Here is a 12379-nt window from a genome sequence, read left to right as displayed (position 1 = left end):
CACCCAAACCCGGACAACACTGGGCCAATTGTGCGCCGCAATTTGGGACTCCTGATCACGGCTGGTTGTGATACAGCCTGGGATCGAACCAGGGTCTGTAGTGACGCCTCTAGCACAGAGATGCAGTGCCTTAGACCGCTGAGCCACTCGGGAGCCCTGACTCCTGACTGCCGGTGTGACGGTAATGCGGTCACCGCAACAACCCTACACTACACTATACCCTACACAACTGTAATGACACTTAATATACTGTATTAACTACTGCCAATCTTGAAGATGGAAACGAGTGTAACCTTGGCAACTGTGTCCATCGGCTGTCCTTCTGAAGCCCCGCCCACAGCGCATCACACAGCGGTAGGAGCCAATGGTGTTCTCACAGTCCTGCCCGTCATGGCACATGTGCCCACCCAGAGAACACTCATCAATGTCTGAGAACATAGAGGGAATCATTAGACATTAAGTCTTTAAACAGAGGCAGAGATTCTATGCGAGTAAAGGTGGTTTTATGGAGGTATTAAATAGGTATTTGTTTTTCAGTGTACATAGGGCTGGATTCAATCCGTATGGCAGAAATATCGCAGAAGATCCGTTTTATAGCTCGATTGAAATGTAAAGGCAATGTTCCCGCATTTGCGGAGACTGCATTCACAGTAAACGCTGCGTATGTTGGCTCAATTGGAAATGACCTGTACATTTTTACACGGATCTCCCGTGATACTTCCGTGATCTGGATTGAATCCAGCCTATAGTGTGTGTGTGTTTGTGTTTGTGTTTGTGTGTGTGGGGCGTACCCTGACAGGTCCTGCCGTCAGCTGAGATGGTGAGTCCTCGGGGACATGAGCAATAGTAGGTTCCCATGGCATTGTGACAGACATGAGAACAAGGGCTCCTCTCCTTACACTCATCCTCATCTGAATCATAACACAAACAATAACAGTCTTATACTCAATGTGGATATTGACATGAGCTAGGACTTATACTCTGCCATTTTACCCCAAACACCGTTTTAAATCATGTTTCTTATGGTTTCTCAAGACAAATTATGCATTTAAGTGAATTTAAAATGTGCATTTAAGTGAATCTCCACTGAACATAACGTAACAAAGTAAACTGCTCCAGCATGAACAGAGGTGTGGACAAACTCCCCATGTTGAGAAGACAGACCACCAAAATAAGAGGCTTGTCATGATTACCTGCACAGTAGGGTCCTGCAGAGTCCAGCCTGAAGCCAACGGGACACTGGTTACTACGATCACCTGACAGAATATGGATAAGGTTGTTACGTTAAAGAGAGTGAGATATACAAAAGTATGTGGACAACTTTAAACTAGTGGATTCGGTTATTTCAGCCACACCCGTTGCTGACAGGTGCATAACATTGAGCACACAGCCATGCAATCTCCATAGACAAACATTGGCAGTAGAATGGCCCGTACTGAAGAGCTCAGTGACTTTCATCATGGCACCGTCATAGGATGCCACCTTTCCAACAAGTCAGTTCGTCAAATTTCTGCCCTGCTAGAGCTGCCCCGGTCAACTGTAAGTGCTGCTATTGTGAAGTGGAAACGTAATGTTTCCATATAGATAGTGTATACACTGAGTGTACAAAACATTAGGAACAGTCTGTCTTTCCATGACATAGATTGACCAGGTGAAAGCTATGATCCCTTATTGATGTCACTTGTTAAATCCACTTCAAATCAGTGTAGATGAAGGGGAGGAGACAGGTTAAAGAAGGATTTTGTTGAGCCTTGAGACAATTGAGACATGGATTGTGTATGTGTGCCATTCAGAGGGTGAATGGGCAAGACAAAAGATTTAAGTGCTTTTGAACGGGGTATGGTAGTAAGTGTCCAGAACTGCAACACTGCTGGGAATTTCACGCTAAACAGTTTCCCGTGTGTATCAAGAACGGTCCACCACCCCAAGGACATCCAGCCAACTTGACACAACTGTGGGAAGCATTGGAGTCAACATGGGCCAGCATCCCTGTGGAACACTTTCGACACCTTGTAGAGTCCATGCCCTGACGAATTGAGGCTGTTTTGAGGGCAAAATGGGGGAGGGGTGCAAATTAATAGGGACGTACAGTATAGAGAGCAAGAGAGAGAGAAAGAGAGAGAGAAAAACAAGGACTTTAAAGTCTCACCCTTGGTGATGGTGGCGTGGAGCTTGTATTCCAGGACTTCCTCTAGGGGGTGGTAGTGGGCGCTGATGGCCGAGGCATGGAGCGTCTCCACCAGGTAGGGCATCTTTCCCTTGTCAGGGTCGTAGGTGATTGTGTGGTTCCAGGAGTAGGGCACACTGACCCGATCAATACTGAACATCCGGGTGGATAGAGCATACAGCTGACCTGGACCAGTCTGAATGTAGTCCTCTGTGTAGTCCTGGGTCAGATGAACAACAGCCAGCATGGATAAGCCTCAGCCACCCAGTTCTGCACCTCATAATCACCTTTCATTGTCTTTTTGTAAGTCATTTAAACTGTTTGATCGTGATCTGTAGTCTGGTTATCATAGTTTGTCATTATGGGCCAAACTTGAGATCTGTTGTGTATGTTACACAAAGATTGTCTTCAGCACTGATTTCAGTTACACTTCAGATCTCAAATGAAGAGAGTGTGGTAGTATGGAGTATGTGGTGTAGGGTGTAATACGTCTGGAGATGTGTTTTCTGTTACCTTGACGCTGATGTCAGCATTAGACGGCAGCTGCAGAACGTGTCCATTCAGCACGATATCCAATAGCAGTGCTCCGTCTGAGTCCAGCCCCCGAGCCACATGGGTCATCCTCAGGATCTCACCTGGTGGACAAAGAGGTCGCTTTATAAAGGCTGAAACCCTTTATTCTCTGGTCTTCATGGTAATACCTGGTATCCCATTTAGGGATATTGGGTGACACACGCACACACACACACACACACACACACACACACACACACACACACACACACACACACACACACACACACACACACACACACACACACACACACACACACACACACACACACACACACACACACACACACACACACACACACACACACACACACACAGATCCAAATTCTTCCCCTTCTCACCTGTGGCGAACTCCACCTGCGTCTCCCTCCTGAACACACCTCTGGTCAGAGAGTAGCCGTTCACTGCCTCCCCTAGCTCCTGGGCCGTCGTCCAATAGATGGAGTTCAGGATGGAGATCAGCTTCCTCATAGCTGGGCCTGCATGGGGTCAACAGGTGAGGTCAGGTCAGAAGAAGATTTTGAAACAGGGTGATTCGTTTGAACTGGGGTCAATTAGTGCAGCTCTTCCCTTCGTGACAAAATAAACCTGAATCTGTTATCTGATCTGTGCTTAGAAACAACTACAGCCTACATCTTTATAAACTTAACACACCATAGATAATCTATTAGGGTACATATTGAACTCAATGTCATAATGTCTATTAACTAACCCAGGCTCCGGGGCACATTGGAGATGGTGGCGTGTATAACCCTGCCTCCTGATTGGTTGTCAGAGATGGTGGCGTTGAGGATGGCAATTCCAAACTCCACGTCGTTAATGTTTCCTATGATGCTGCCTCTCGCCTTCTGAGGCCCGCCTAGGAGAGATGGAGAGAGAACAGGTTTAGTGCACACACAGGCACACACATGCCAAACACACGCACACACATGCCATGCCACGCACACACATGCCATGCCATGCACACACACACAAACACACACCATACCTGGACACGTTTGGCCGTTACACCTGGACACCTGGGTGGAGTCTCCTGGGCAGAGGCGGCCCTCGTTGCTAGGCGACGGGTTATTACAGAGTCTGACTCGAGTTCTCTCTCCGCCCGCACAGGAGACGGAGCATTCTCCCCAGGGCTGCCACGCTCCCCAGTTACCATCCACTGCAAACACACACAGACATATAAAAATACATAGTCATGACAGAGTACGCATCGACCCGCACACACGCTTACTCCATCGTATCCGATGATGACTTCCACTACTGCTTGTGGGTTCACTGATGACTGTATAATCTGATGCGGGATGCACACTGTCTGCCACAGACAGAGCTCACAAAGGCCTGTCCCCTTGAGGCCGGAGCAGGCGTGGTCATATTCCTTCTCTGCCGCTTAGCCAGGCTACGTTCCAGCCTTTTTTCCTTGGCCAACTGCACTCCGCAGCAACAGTCTGGAGGGAGGCAGGGTTCATCCCACACTTCTTTAGTGATGTCTTCAGTTTGTCCTTTAGCTGCTTTTTTCTGCCCACCTGCAGAGCGACGGCCCAGTTGTAGCTGTCCTCAGCCTCTTTCACGGCAGGCGATCCTCTGGCACCTGGGAGGCATGGCCGAGCCATCTAAGCTGGTGGAGTGTGATGGACGCCTCAATGCTCCAGCAGTTTGGTTCTCTGGAGGATCTCTAAGTGCGGAACATGGTCCTGCCAGATCACTTTCAAAATGTGTTGGAGGCCTTTTATGTCAAAGGATTCCAGTTGTTCTATGTCAAAGGATTCCAGTTGTTTTATGTCAAAGGATTCCAGTTGTTCTATGTCAAAGGATTCCAGTTGTTTTATGTCAAAGGATTCCAGTTGTTTTATGTCAAAGGATTCCAGTTGTTCTATGTCAAAGGATTCCAGTTGTTTTATGTCAAAGGATTCCAGTTGTTTTATGTCAAAGGATTCCAGTTGTTCTATGTCAAAGGATTCCAGTTGTTTTATGTCAAAGGATTCCAGTTGTTTTATGTCAAAGGATTCCAGTTGTTCTATGTCAAAGGATTCCAGTTGTTTTATGTCAAAGGATTCCAGTTGTTTTATGTCAAAGGATTCCAGTTGTTCTATGTCAAAGGATTCCAGTTGTTCTATGTCAAAGGATTCCAGTTGTTCTATGTCAAAGGATTCCAGTTGTTCTATGTCAAAGGATTCCAGTTGTTCTATGTCAAAGGATTCCAGTTGTTTTATGTCAAAGGATTCCAGTTGTTTTATGTCAAAGGATTCCAGTCGTTCTATGTCAAAGGATTCCAGTTGTTCTATGTCAAAGGATTCCAGTTGTTCTATGTCAAAGGATTCCAGTTGTTTTATGTCAAAGGATTCCAGTTGTTCTATGTCAAAGGATTCCAGTTGTTTTATGTCAAAGGATTCCAGTCGTTCTATGTCAAAGGATTCCAGTTGTTCTATGTCAAAGGATTCCAGTTGTTCTATGTCAAAGGATTCCAGTTGTTCTATGTCAAAGGATTCCAGTTGTTCTATGTCAAAGGATTCCAGTTGTTCTAAGTGTCGGCTGTAAACTGTCCATGTTTCACATCCATAAAGGAGTGTAGACACACTGCCTGGTAGACTGCAGCTTTGGTGTGGAGGTGCAGGTAGGTTACTGTTAAAAGCCCTCTTCCTTAGCCGGTCAAAGGAGGAAGAGGCCTGTTTGACACGATTCTGGATATCCTGGTGGATGTTGCAGTCTTCCTAGAGGATGCTTCCAAGATATTTAAAGTGAGGTACAATGGCCAGTGAGGAGTCTGAGAGTGGAGGGTCAGGTGACTACTGACATAGGACCTCTGTTTTTGGGATGTTAACATTCTGCTGTATGCTCTCACAGCTGCTGTGAGAGAGGCACAAGAGGGCAATCATCCACATACTGGAGCTCATGTACCCGTTCAGATTTGGAGCATCCTGATTTTGAAGAGGTTCCCATCCAATCTGAAGTCCCGGGTCACCCCCACTCTCTGTTTCAATGTCCTTGTGCAGGAGTGTTGTGACACACCCTTGACTCACACCAGTGCCAACTCCAAAGGTTTCAGACTCCTGTCTGCCACTCTGGCCACCATCCCTTCATGGAACTGTCCACCCTCCCCTCATGTTCACACATTTCCCAGGGCATCCATACTGCAGGAGGACCTTCCAAAGGAGTTAACGGTGTACTATGTTGAAGACTTTGGAGAGGTCCACAAAGGCCATGAACAGGTCTTGTTTCTGTTCACTGCACTTTTCCTGCAGTTGGTGTGGACTGAAGATAATGTCCACCGTGCTCCTGTTCTTTCTGAAGCCGCACTGGGACTCCAGTAGCAGGTCTTCAGTGAGGATGTCGATGAGTCTGTGGAGCATGACCTTCGCCTGGACTTTGTCAGCAACTGCAAGGAGGGATATGCCCCCTGCTGTTGCAGCAGATTTATTTGTTCCCCTTGTTTTTGTGTTGAGACAATGTACTGTATGTATCCCTCCTTTGATGGTGGATGCTCTCGTCTCCATATCTCATAGATGAACAGGTGAACTGGTCTGGTACAGAGATAGCCCGCCTGTTTTAGGATCTCAGCAGGGATGCAGTCAGGTCCAGGAGTTGTGTTGTTCTTCAATGAACTGATGGAGGCACAGATCTCAGAAAAGGTGGGTGGGAGATTAAGGCTCTGGATGGTAGGCAGGGTTTATGGGTACGTCCAGGACTGAGTAGTCAACTTGGTACGGCTGGTTTAAGAGGGCTTCAAATTGTTCACTCCACCTCTGGACTAACCTAGTTTGGTCCTTTATAAGAGTGGACTCATCTGCACTTCTGAGGGGACAGGGGAGAGCAACTTCCTGGGCTGTGGGTGGTCTTCAGGGCATCATAAATGCTGTACCTGTCATATCTGTCCGCAAAAGATTGGATTTCTTGTACTTTGGAGATCCACCACTCATTTTGTAGATGCCGTAAAGCACTGTGCCTCCCTCTGCTGCTCATGCAATTGCTTTTGGAGGGCCTCAGACGTAAGGCTGTTGAATGTGTCTTTATGTACCTTGTGTATGCTGTCAAGTAGGGTGGAGATATACGTGGAGTTTTCATTGAACCGGTCCTGATGTTTCTTACTGCTGTAACTGATGGAGTGGGCTGCTGACTCAGTGATGTGTTTAGAGAGGACCATTTGTCGTGAATCGGACCCCTCTGCATTCAGGAGAGTCTCAATGGTCTCTAGTTTTTCTGCTAGAGAGCGACATAGGTTGTTACGTGCCTCTGTTTTCTGAAGTCGAGCACAGTGCAGATTGTTTTTGGTGGACTTATTGAGGCGGATGGCTGGGTGAACTTTCATTCTGAGCTTGGTTAAGATCATCCAATGATCTGTCCAGCACTCCGCTCCTCTCACGGCTCACGTAATGAGGACATCATTGATATCAGAGCGCCTGACAATCACGTAGTCTATGAGGTGCCAGTGCTTTGATTGTGAGTGCATTCAATAGGTTTTGTATTTGTTTTAATTTTGGAACATGGTGTTGGTGATGGTAAATTCATGTTCAGCACAAAGGCTTAGCAATCTCAATCCATTTGCGTTGACATGACCAATGCTGTCCTATCACTCCATTTCATATCTCACACACACACAAACACACAAACACACAAACACACAAACACACAAACACACAAACACACAAACACACACTTACCAGGGCAGCTGGCTGTGCTGCACCTCTGTATCTGTGAGTCTGCCCCGGCACATGCTCTGCCCCCATTGGCGGGTCTGGGGTTGTCACATGTTCTGTAGCGCTTCATCTGTCCTCCATTACACGTCCTGCTGCAGCTGCCCCAACTACTCCACAGACCCCAGTTACCATGAACTAATAGGGTGAGGTAGAGGGGAGAGGGGAGAGGGGAGAGGGGAGAGGATAGGAGAGAGAGAGGGAAAGAGATGCATCTCAGTCAGTACACACAACATGTCTGCAACACTTGATCAATGCAACTCACTGTAGGTGAGACTGATGAACCAGGTGAGATAAGAGTTAGTGTAAGAGGATAAGAGTTAGTATAAGAGGATAAGAGTTAGTGTAAGAGGATAAGAGATAGTGTAAGAGGATAAGAGATAGTGTAAGAGGATAATAGATAGTGTAAGAGGATAAGAGATAGTGTAAGAGGATAAGAGATAGTGTAAGAGGATAAGAGTTAGTGTAAGAGGATAAGAGATAGTGTAAGAGGATAAGAGTTAGTGTAAGAGGATAAGAGATAGTGTAAGAGGATAAGAGTTAGTGTAAGAGGATAAGAGTTAGTGTAAGAGGATAAGAGATAAGAGGAGTAAGGATGTCACTACTCACCAGGGCACGGGTCACTGTTGCAGAAGTCGATGTGCACGTCATTACCCTCACACTGCCTGCCCCTGTGCTGCGGGGCGGGGCTGGCACAGAGTCGTGTCCGTTGTCTGGTTCCACCCCCACAGGAGACACTGCAGGCCCCCCAGCTCACCCACGATGACCACTTCCCATCCACTGGAGGGCAAGAGTCAGAGTCAGGCCCAATCTCAAATCAACCCTAAACCACTACACTTTAATAAACACTTGAGTTCTGAGAAGATTTGATAGGTATAAGCAATCTGGTAGTAGTCCTTCCACCTTTCAATCTGATAGGCCAGGTGAAAAAGAGTACAGCTCATCTTAAACTATAGCAGCACTGTGCATGTCCACCCTTAGTTGACAAACCATTTACCTCAACAGTGTCTTAGTTGCCAAACCATTTAACAGGACAGTGTCTTAGTTCCCAAACCATTTACCAGGACAGTGTCTTAGTTCCCAAACAATTTACCAGGACAGTGTCTTAGTTTCAAACCATTTACCAGGACAGTGTCTAAGTTCCCAAACCATTTACCAGGACAGTGTCTTAGTTGCCAAACCATTTACCAGGACAGTGTCTTAGTTGCCAAACCATTTAACAGGACAGTGTCTTAGTTTCAAACCATTTACCAGGACAGTGTCTTAGTTTCAAACCATTTACCAGGACAGTGTCTTAGTTTCCAAACCATTTAACAGGACAGTGTCTTAGTTGCCAGACCATTTACCAGGACAGTGTCTAAGTTGCCAAACCATTTACCAGGACAGTGTCTTAGTTCCCAAACCATTTATCTCGACAGTGTCTTAGTTGCCAAACCATTTACCAGGACAGTATCTAAGTTCCCAAACCATTTACCAGGACAGTGTCTTAGTTGCCAAACCATTTACCAGGACAGTGTCTTAGTTTCCAAACCATTTACCAGGACAGTGTCTTAGTTCCCAAACCATTTACCAGGACAGTGTCTAAGTTCCCAAACCATTTACCAGGACAGTGTCTAAGTTCCCAAACCATTTAACAGGACAGTGTCTTAGTTTCCAAACCATTTACCAGGACAGTGTATTAGTTTCAAACCATTTACCAGGACAGTGTCTTAGTTTCCAAACCATTTACCAGGACAGTGTCTTAGTTTCCAAACAATTTACCAGGACAGTGTCTTAGTTTCCAAACCATTTACCAGGACAGTGTTTTAGTTTCCAAACCATTTACCAGGACAGTGTCTTAGTTCCCAAACCATTTACCAGGACAGTGTCTTAGTTTCCAAACCATTTACCAGGACAGTGTTTTAGTTTCCAAACCATTTACCAGGACAGTGTCTTAGTTTCCAAACCATTTACCAGGACAGTGTTTTAGTTTCCAAACCATTTACCAGGACAGTGTCTAAGTTCCCAAACCATTTATCAGGACAGTGTCTAAGTTCCCAAACCATTTACCAGGACAGTGTCTTAGTTTCCAAACCATTTACCAGGACAGTGTTTTAGTTTCCAAACCATTTACCAGGACAGTGTCTTAGTTTCCAAACCATTTACCAGGACAGTGTTTTAGTTTCCAAACCATTTACCAGGACAGTGTCTAAGTTCCCAAACCATTTACCAGGACAGTGTCTAAGTTCCCAAACCATTTACCAGGACAGTGTCTTAGTTGCCAAACCATTTACCAGGACAGTGTCTTTGTTCCCAAACCATTTACCAGGACAGTGTCTTAGTTTCCAAACCATTTACCAGGACAGTGTCTTAGTTTCCAAACCATTTACCAGGACAGTGTCTTAGTTGCCAAACCATTTACCAGGACAGTGTCTTAGTTCCCAAACCATTTACCAGGACAGTGTCTTAGTTTCAAACCATTTACCAGGACAGTGTCTTAGTTCCCAAACCATTTACCAGGACAGTGTCTTAGTTCCCAAACCATTTACCAGGACAGTGTTTTAGTTTCCAAACCATTTACCAGGACAGTGTCTAAGTTCCCAAACCATTTACCAGGACAGTGTCTTAGTTCCCAAACCATTTACCAGGACAGTGTCTTAGTTCCCAAACCATTTACCAGGACAGTGTCTAAGTTCCCAAACCATTTACCAGGACAGTGTCTTAGTTGCCAAACCATTTACCAGGACAGTGTCTAAGTTCCCAAACCATTTACCAGGACAGTGTCTTAGTTTCAAACCATTTACCAGGACAGTGTCTTAGTTCCCAAACCATTTACCAGGACAGTGTCTAAGTTCCCAAACCATTTACCAGGACAGTGTCTTAGTTGCCAAACCATTTACCAGGACAGTGTCTAAGTTCCCAAACCATTTACCAGGACAGTGTCTCTCCTTGCAGAGTTGTGTCTGTGTGTCGGGGCCCTCACACGGTGGCCCGTGGAATGAGGAAGGGGGGTTGTTACACAGGCGCACTCTGGTCTGCATCCCTTTACCGCACGTCTCACTGCACGAGCTCCATGGCAACCACGCCCCCCAGTTACCTGCCACTGGGATAAGATAATCAATATGATCAGTGCTTGACCAATCATAATCTTTAATAATGTCTGATTCTATTGATTCTATCATTCTATGGTTGTTTGTCCAATGAGTGGAATGTACAGGAGTAGAGTGCTTGCCATGACTAGTACTCACCAGGGCAGGGCCTGATGCTACACATGATGGCCTCCACTGCCTTGCCCTCACAGGGTCTGCCCCCATGCTGCACGGAGGGGTTGGTGCAGGTGCGCACCCTGGTCCTGTTGCCCTGGCCACAGGTACGAGAACACTCTTCCCACGACGACCACTCTGACCAGTTACCATTCACTGTATGGACAGACACACAGAATACAGAGAGTAACACACACACGTGCACACATACACACACACACACACACACTCACTCACACACCGTGACTGGACTGACCTGGACAGGGCTTGCCCTGGCAGCTGCGTGTCTCTGTGTCTGAATTGGTACAGTGGCGACCCCCGTTGGCAGGCAGGGGGTTGTTACACTGCCTCAGCCTCCGCTGGGTCCCGACACCACAGGACACACTGCAGGGGCCCCACTCCATCCACTCTGAGAACCCTCCGTGCACTGGGACAGGGCCACAGAGACAGGGTTAGACATAGTCAATCATACTGCGTGCATCCCAGATAGCACCATATTCCCTCAAATAGCACTCTATTCCCTCAAATAGCACTCTATTCCCTCAAATAGCACTCTATTCCCTCAAATAGCACCCTATTCCCTCAAATAGCACTCTATTCCCTCAAATAGCACTCTATTCCCTCAAATAGCACTCTATTCCCTCAAATAGCACTCTATTCTCAATTTACCGCACTCCTTTTTACCAGAGCCCTATGAAGCATGAGATCTGACTTCAGTATTCTTGTGGACTGGAGTACAGATATCAAAGCTATTTTGCTGTGCATTCTGGTATTTTAGCATAACCAGAGAGATAGACTGAAAACCTTTTTCTAATCCAGTGTTTCTTAATCTATGGGTCGGGACGCAAAGAGGGCCCTGGGCAGGTGAGAGGTGGGTCGCGAGTTGTGAAAATAAGCATTATTTTATTTTATTTAAAAAAATACTTTAAAAAAATACTTTCACCCCCTTTTTCCCCCCAATTTCGTGATATTCAATTGGTAGTTACAGTCTTGTCCCATCACTGCAACTTCCCGTATGGACTCGGGAGAGGCGAAGGCCGAGAGCCATGCGTCCTCCGAAACACGGCCCTGCCAAGCCGCACTGCCTCTTGACACACTGCTCGCTTAACCCGGAAGCCAGCCACACCAATGTGTCGGAAGAAATCGATCGAACCCGTGTTTGTAGTGACACCTCAAGCACTGCGATGCAGTGCCTTAGACCACTGCGCCACTCGGGAGGCACAAAATACGCAGTCTTTAATCACACACTATAACTATAAGTTTAAGAACCCCAGGAAACCTCCCCACAAAAGGTTGTGTTGACGTACAGTAGATAGCTAACTCACCTCTGACAGTGAGAGTGACTCTGACCAGCACAGAACCCAGGAGGTTCCTGGCCACACACTGGTACTCGGCCGTGTCCTCCTTCTGGGCGCTGGTCAGCCTCAGAGAGCCGTTGGACAGGGTGGTGAAGCGCTCGTTGCCCAGGAGAGGGCTCCCCTGGCGGGACCACTCGATGACAGGAGTGGGCTCCCCTTCCGCCCGGCAGTTCAGTAGCACCGTGGTGCCAGCGTCTACCACCGTCTCTACCGGCTCTACTGTGATAGAGGGAGAGCCTGGTGGAGTACAGGGAGACAGAACATATTAGCATAACACATGAACTTTACTGTAATCTTTTTAACATCTATGTGTATCTTCTCTCAGAAAACTACACGGGTGGAGGGAGAACC

General features: G+C 46.7%; 1 protein-coding gene across 2 annotated transcripts in view; it reads right to left on the bottom strand.

Annotated features, from left to right (window-relative positions):
* hmcn1 (hemicentin 1) overlaps positions 1-12379 on the bottom strand; it is a 229641-nt gene that overhangs the window by 9253 nt on the left and 208009 nt on the right. For both annotated transcript variants that reach the window (XM_071346348.1, XM_071346349.1), the window contains exons 86-99: positions 11996-12265; positions 10927-11097; positions 10656-10826; positions 10340-10510; positions 8038-8208; positions 7396-7566; positions 3729-3899; positions 3453-3599; positions 3082-3219; positions 2681-2802; positions 2150-2387; positions 1194-1256; positions 792-911; positions 294-428 (exon numbers count right to left, since the gene is read on the bottom strand). In XM_071346348.1, the coding sequence (XP_071202449.1) occupies positions 294-428; positions 792-911; positions 1194-1256; positions 2150-2387; positions 2681-2802; positions 3082-3219; positions 3453-3599; positions 3729-3899; positions 7396-7566; positions 8038-8208; positions 10340-10510; positions 10656-10826; positions 10927-11097; positions 11996-12265 (2259 nt within the window). The remainder of the gene's footprint in view (positions 1-293; positions 429-791; positions 912-1193; positions 1257-2149; positions 2388-2680; positions 2803-3081; positions 3220-3452; positions 3600-3728; positions 3900-7395; positions 7567-8037; positions 8209-10339; positions 10511-10655; positions 10827-10926; positions 11098-11995; positions 12266-12379) is intronic.

This window comes from Salvelinus alpinus, chromosome 16 (genome assembly GCF_045679555.1).
Source record: "Salvelinus alpinus chromosome 16, SLU_Salpinus.1, whole genome shotgun sequence".
In the NCBI taxonomy this organism is placed as follows: domain Eukaryota; kingdom Metazoa; phylum Chordata; class Actinopteri; order Salmoniformes; family Salmonidae; genus Salvelinus; species Salvelinus alpinus.
This window is presented reverse-complemented; position numbering and strand designations above follow the sequence as displayed.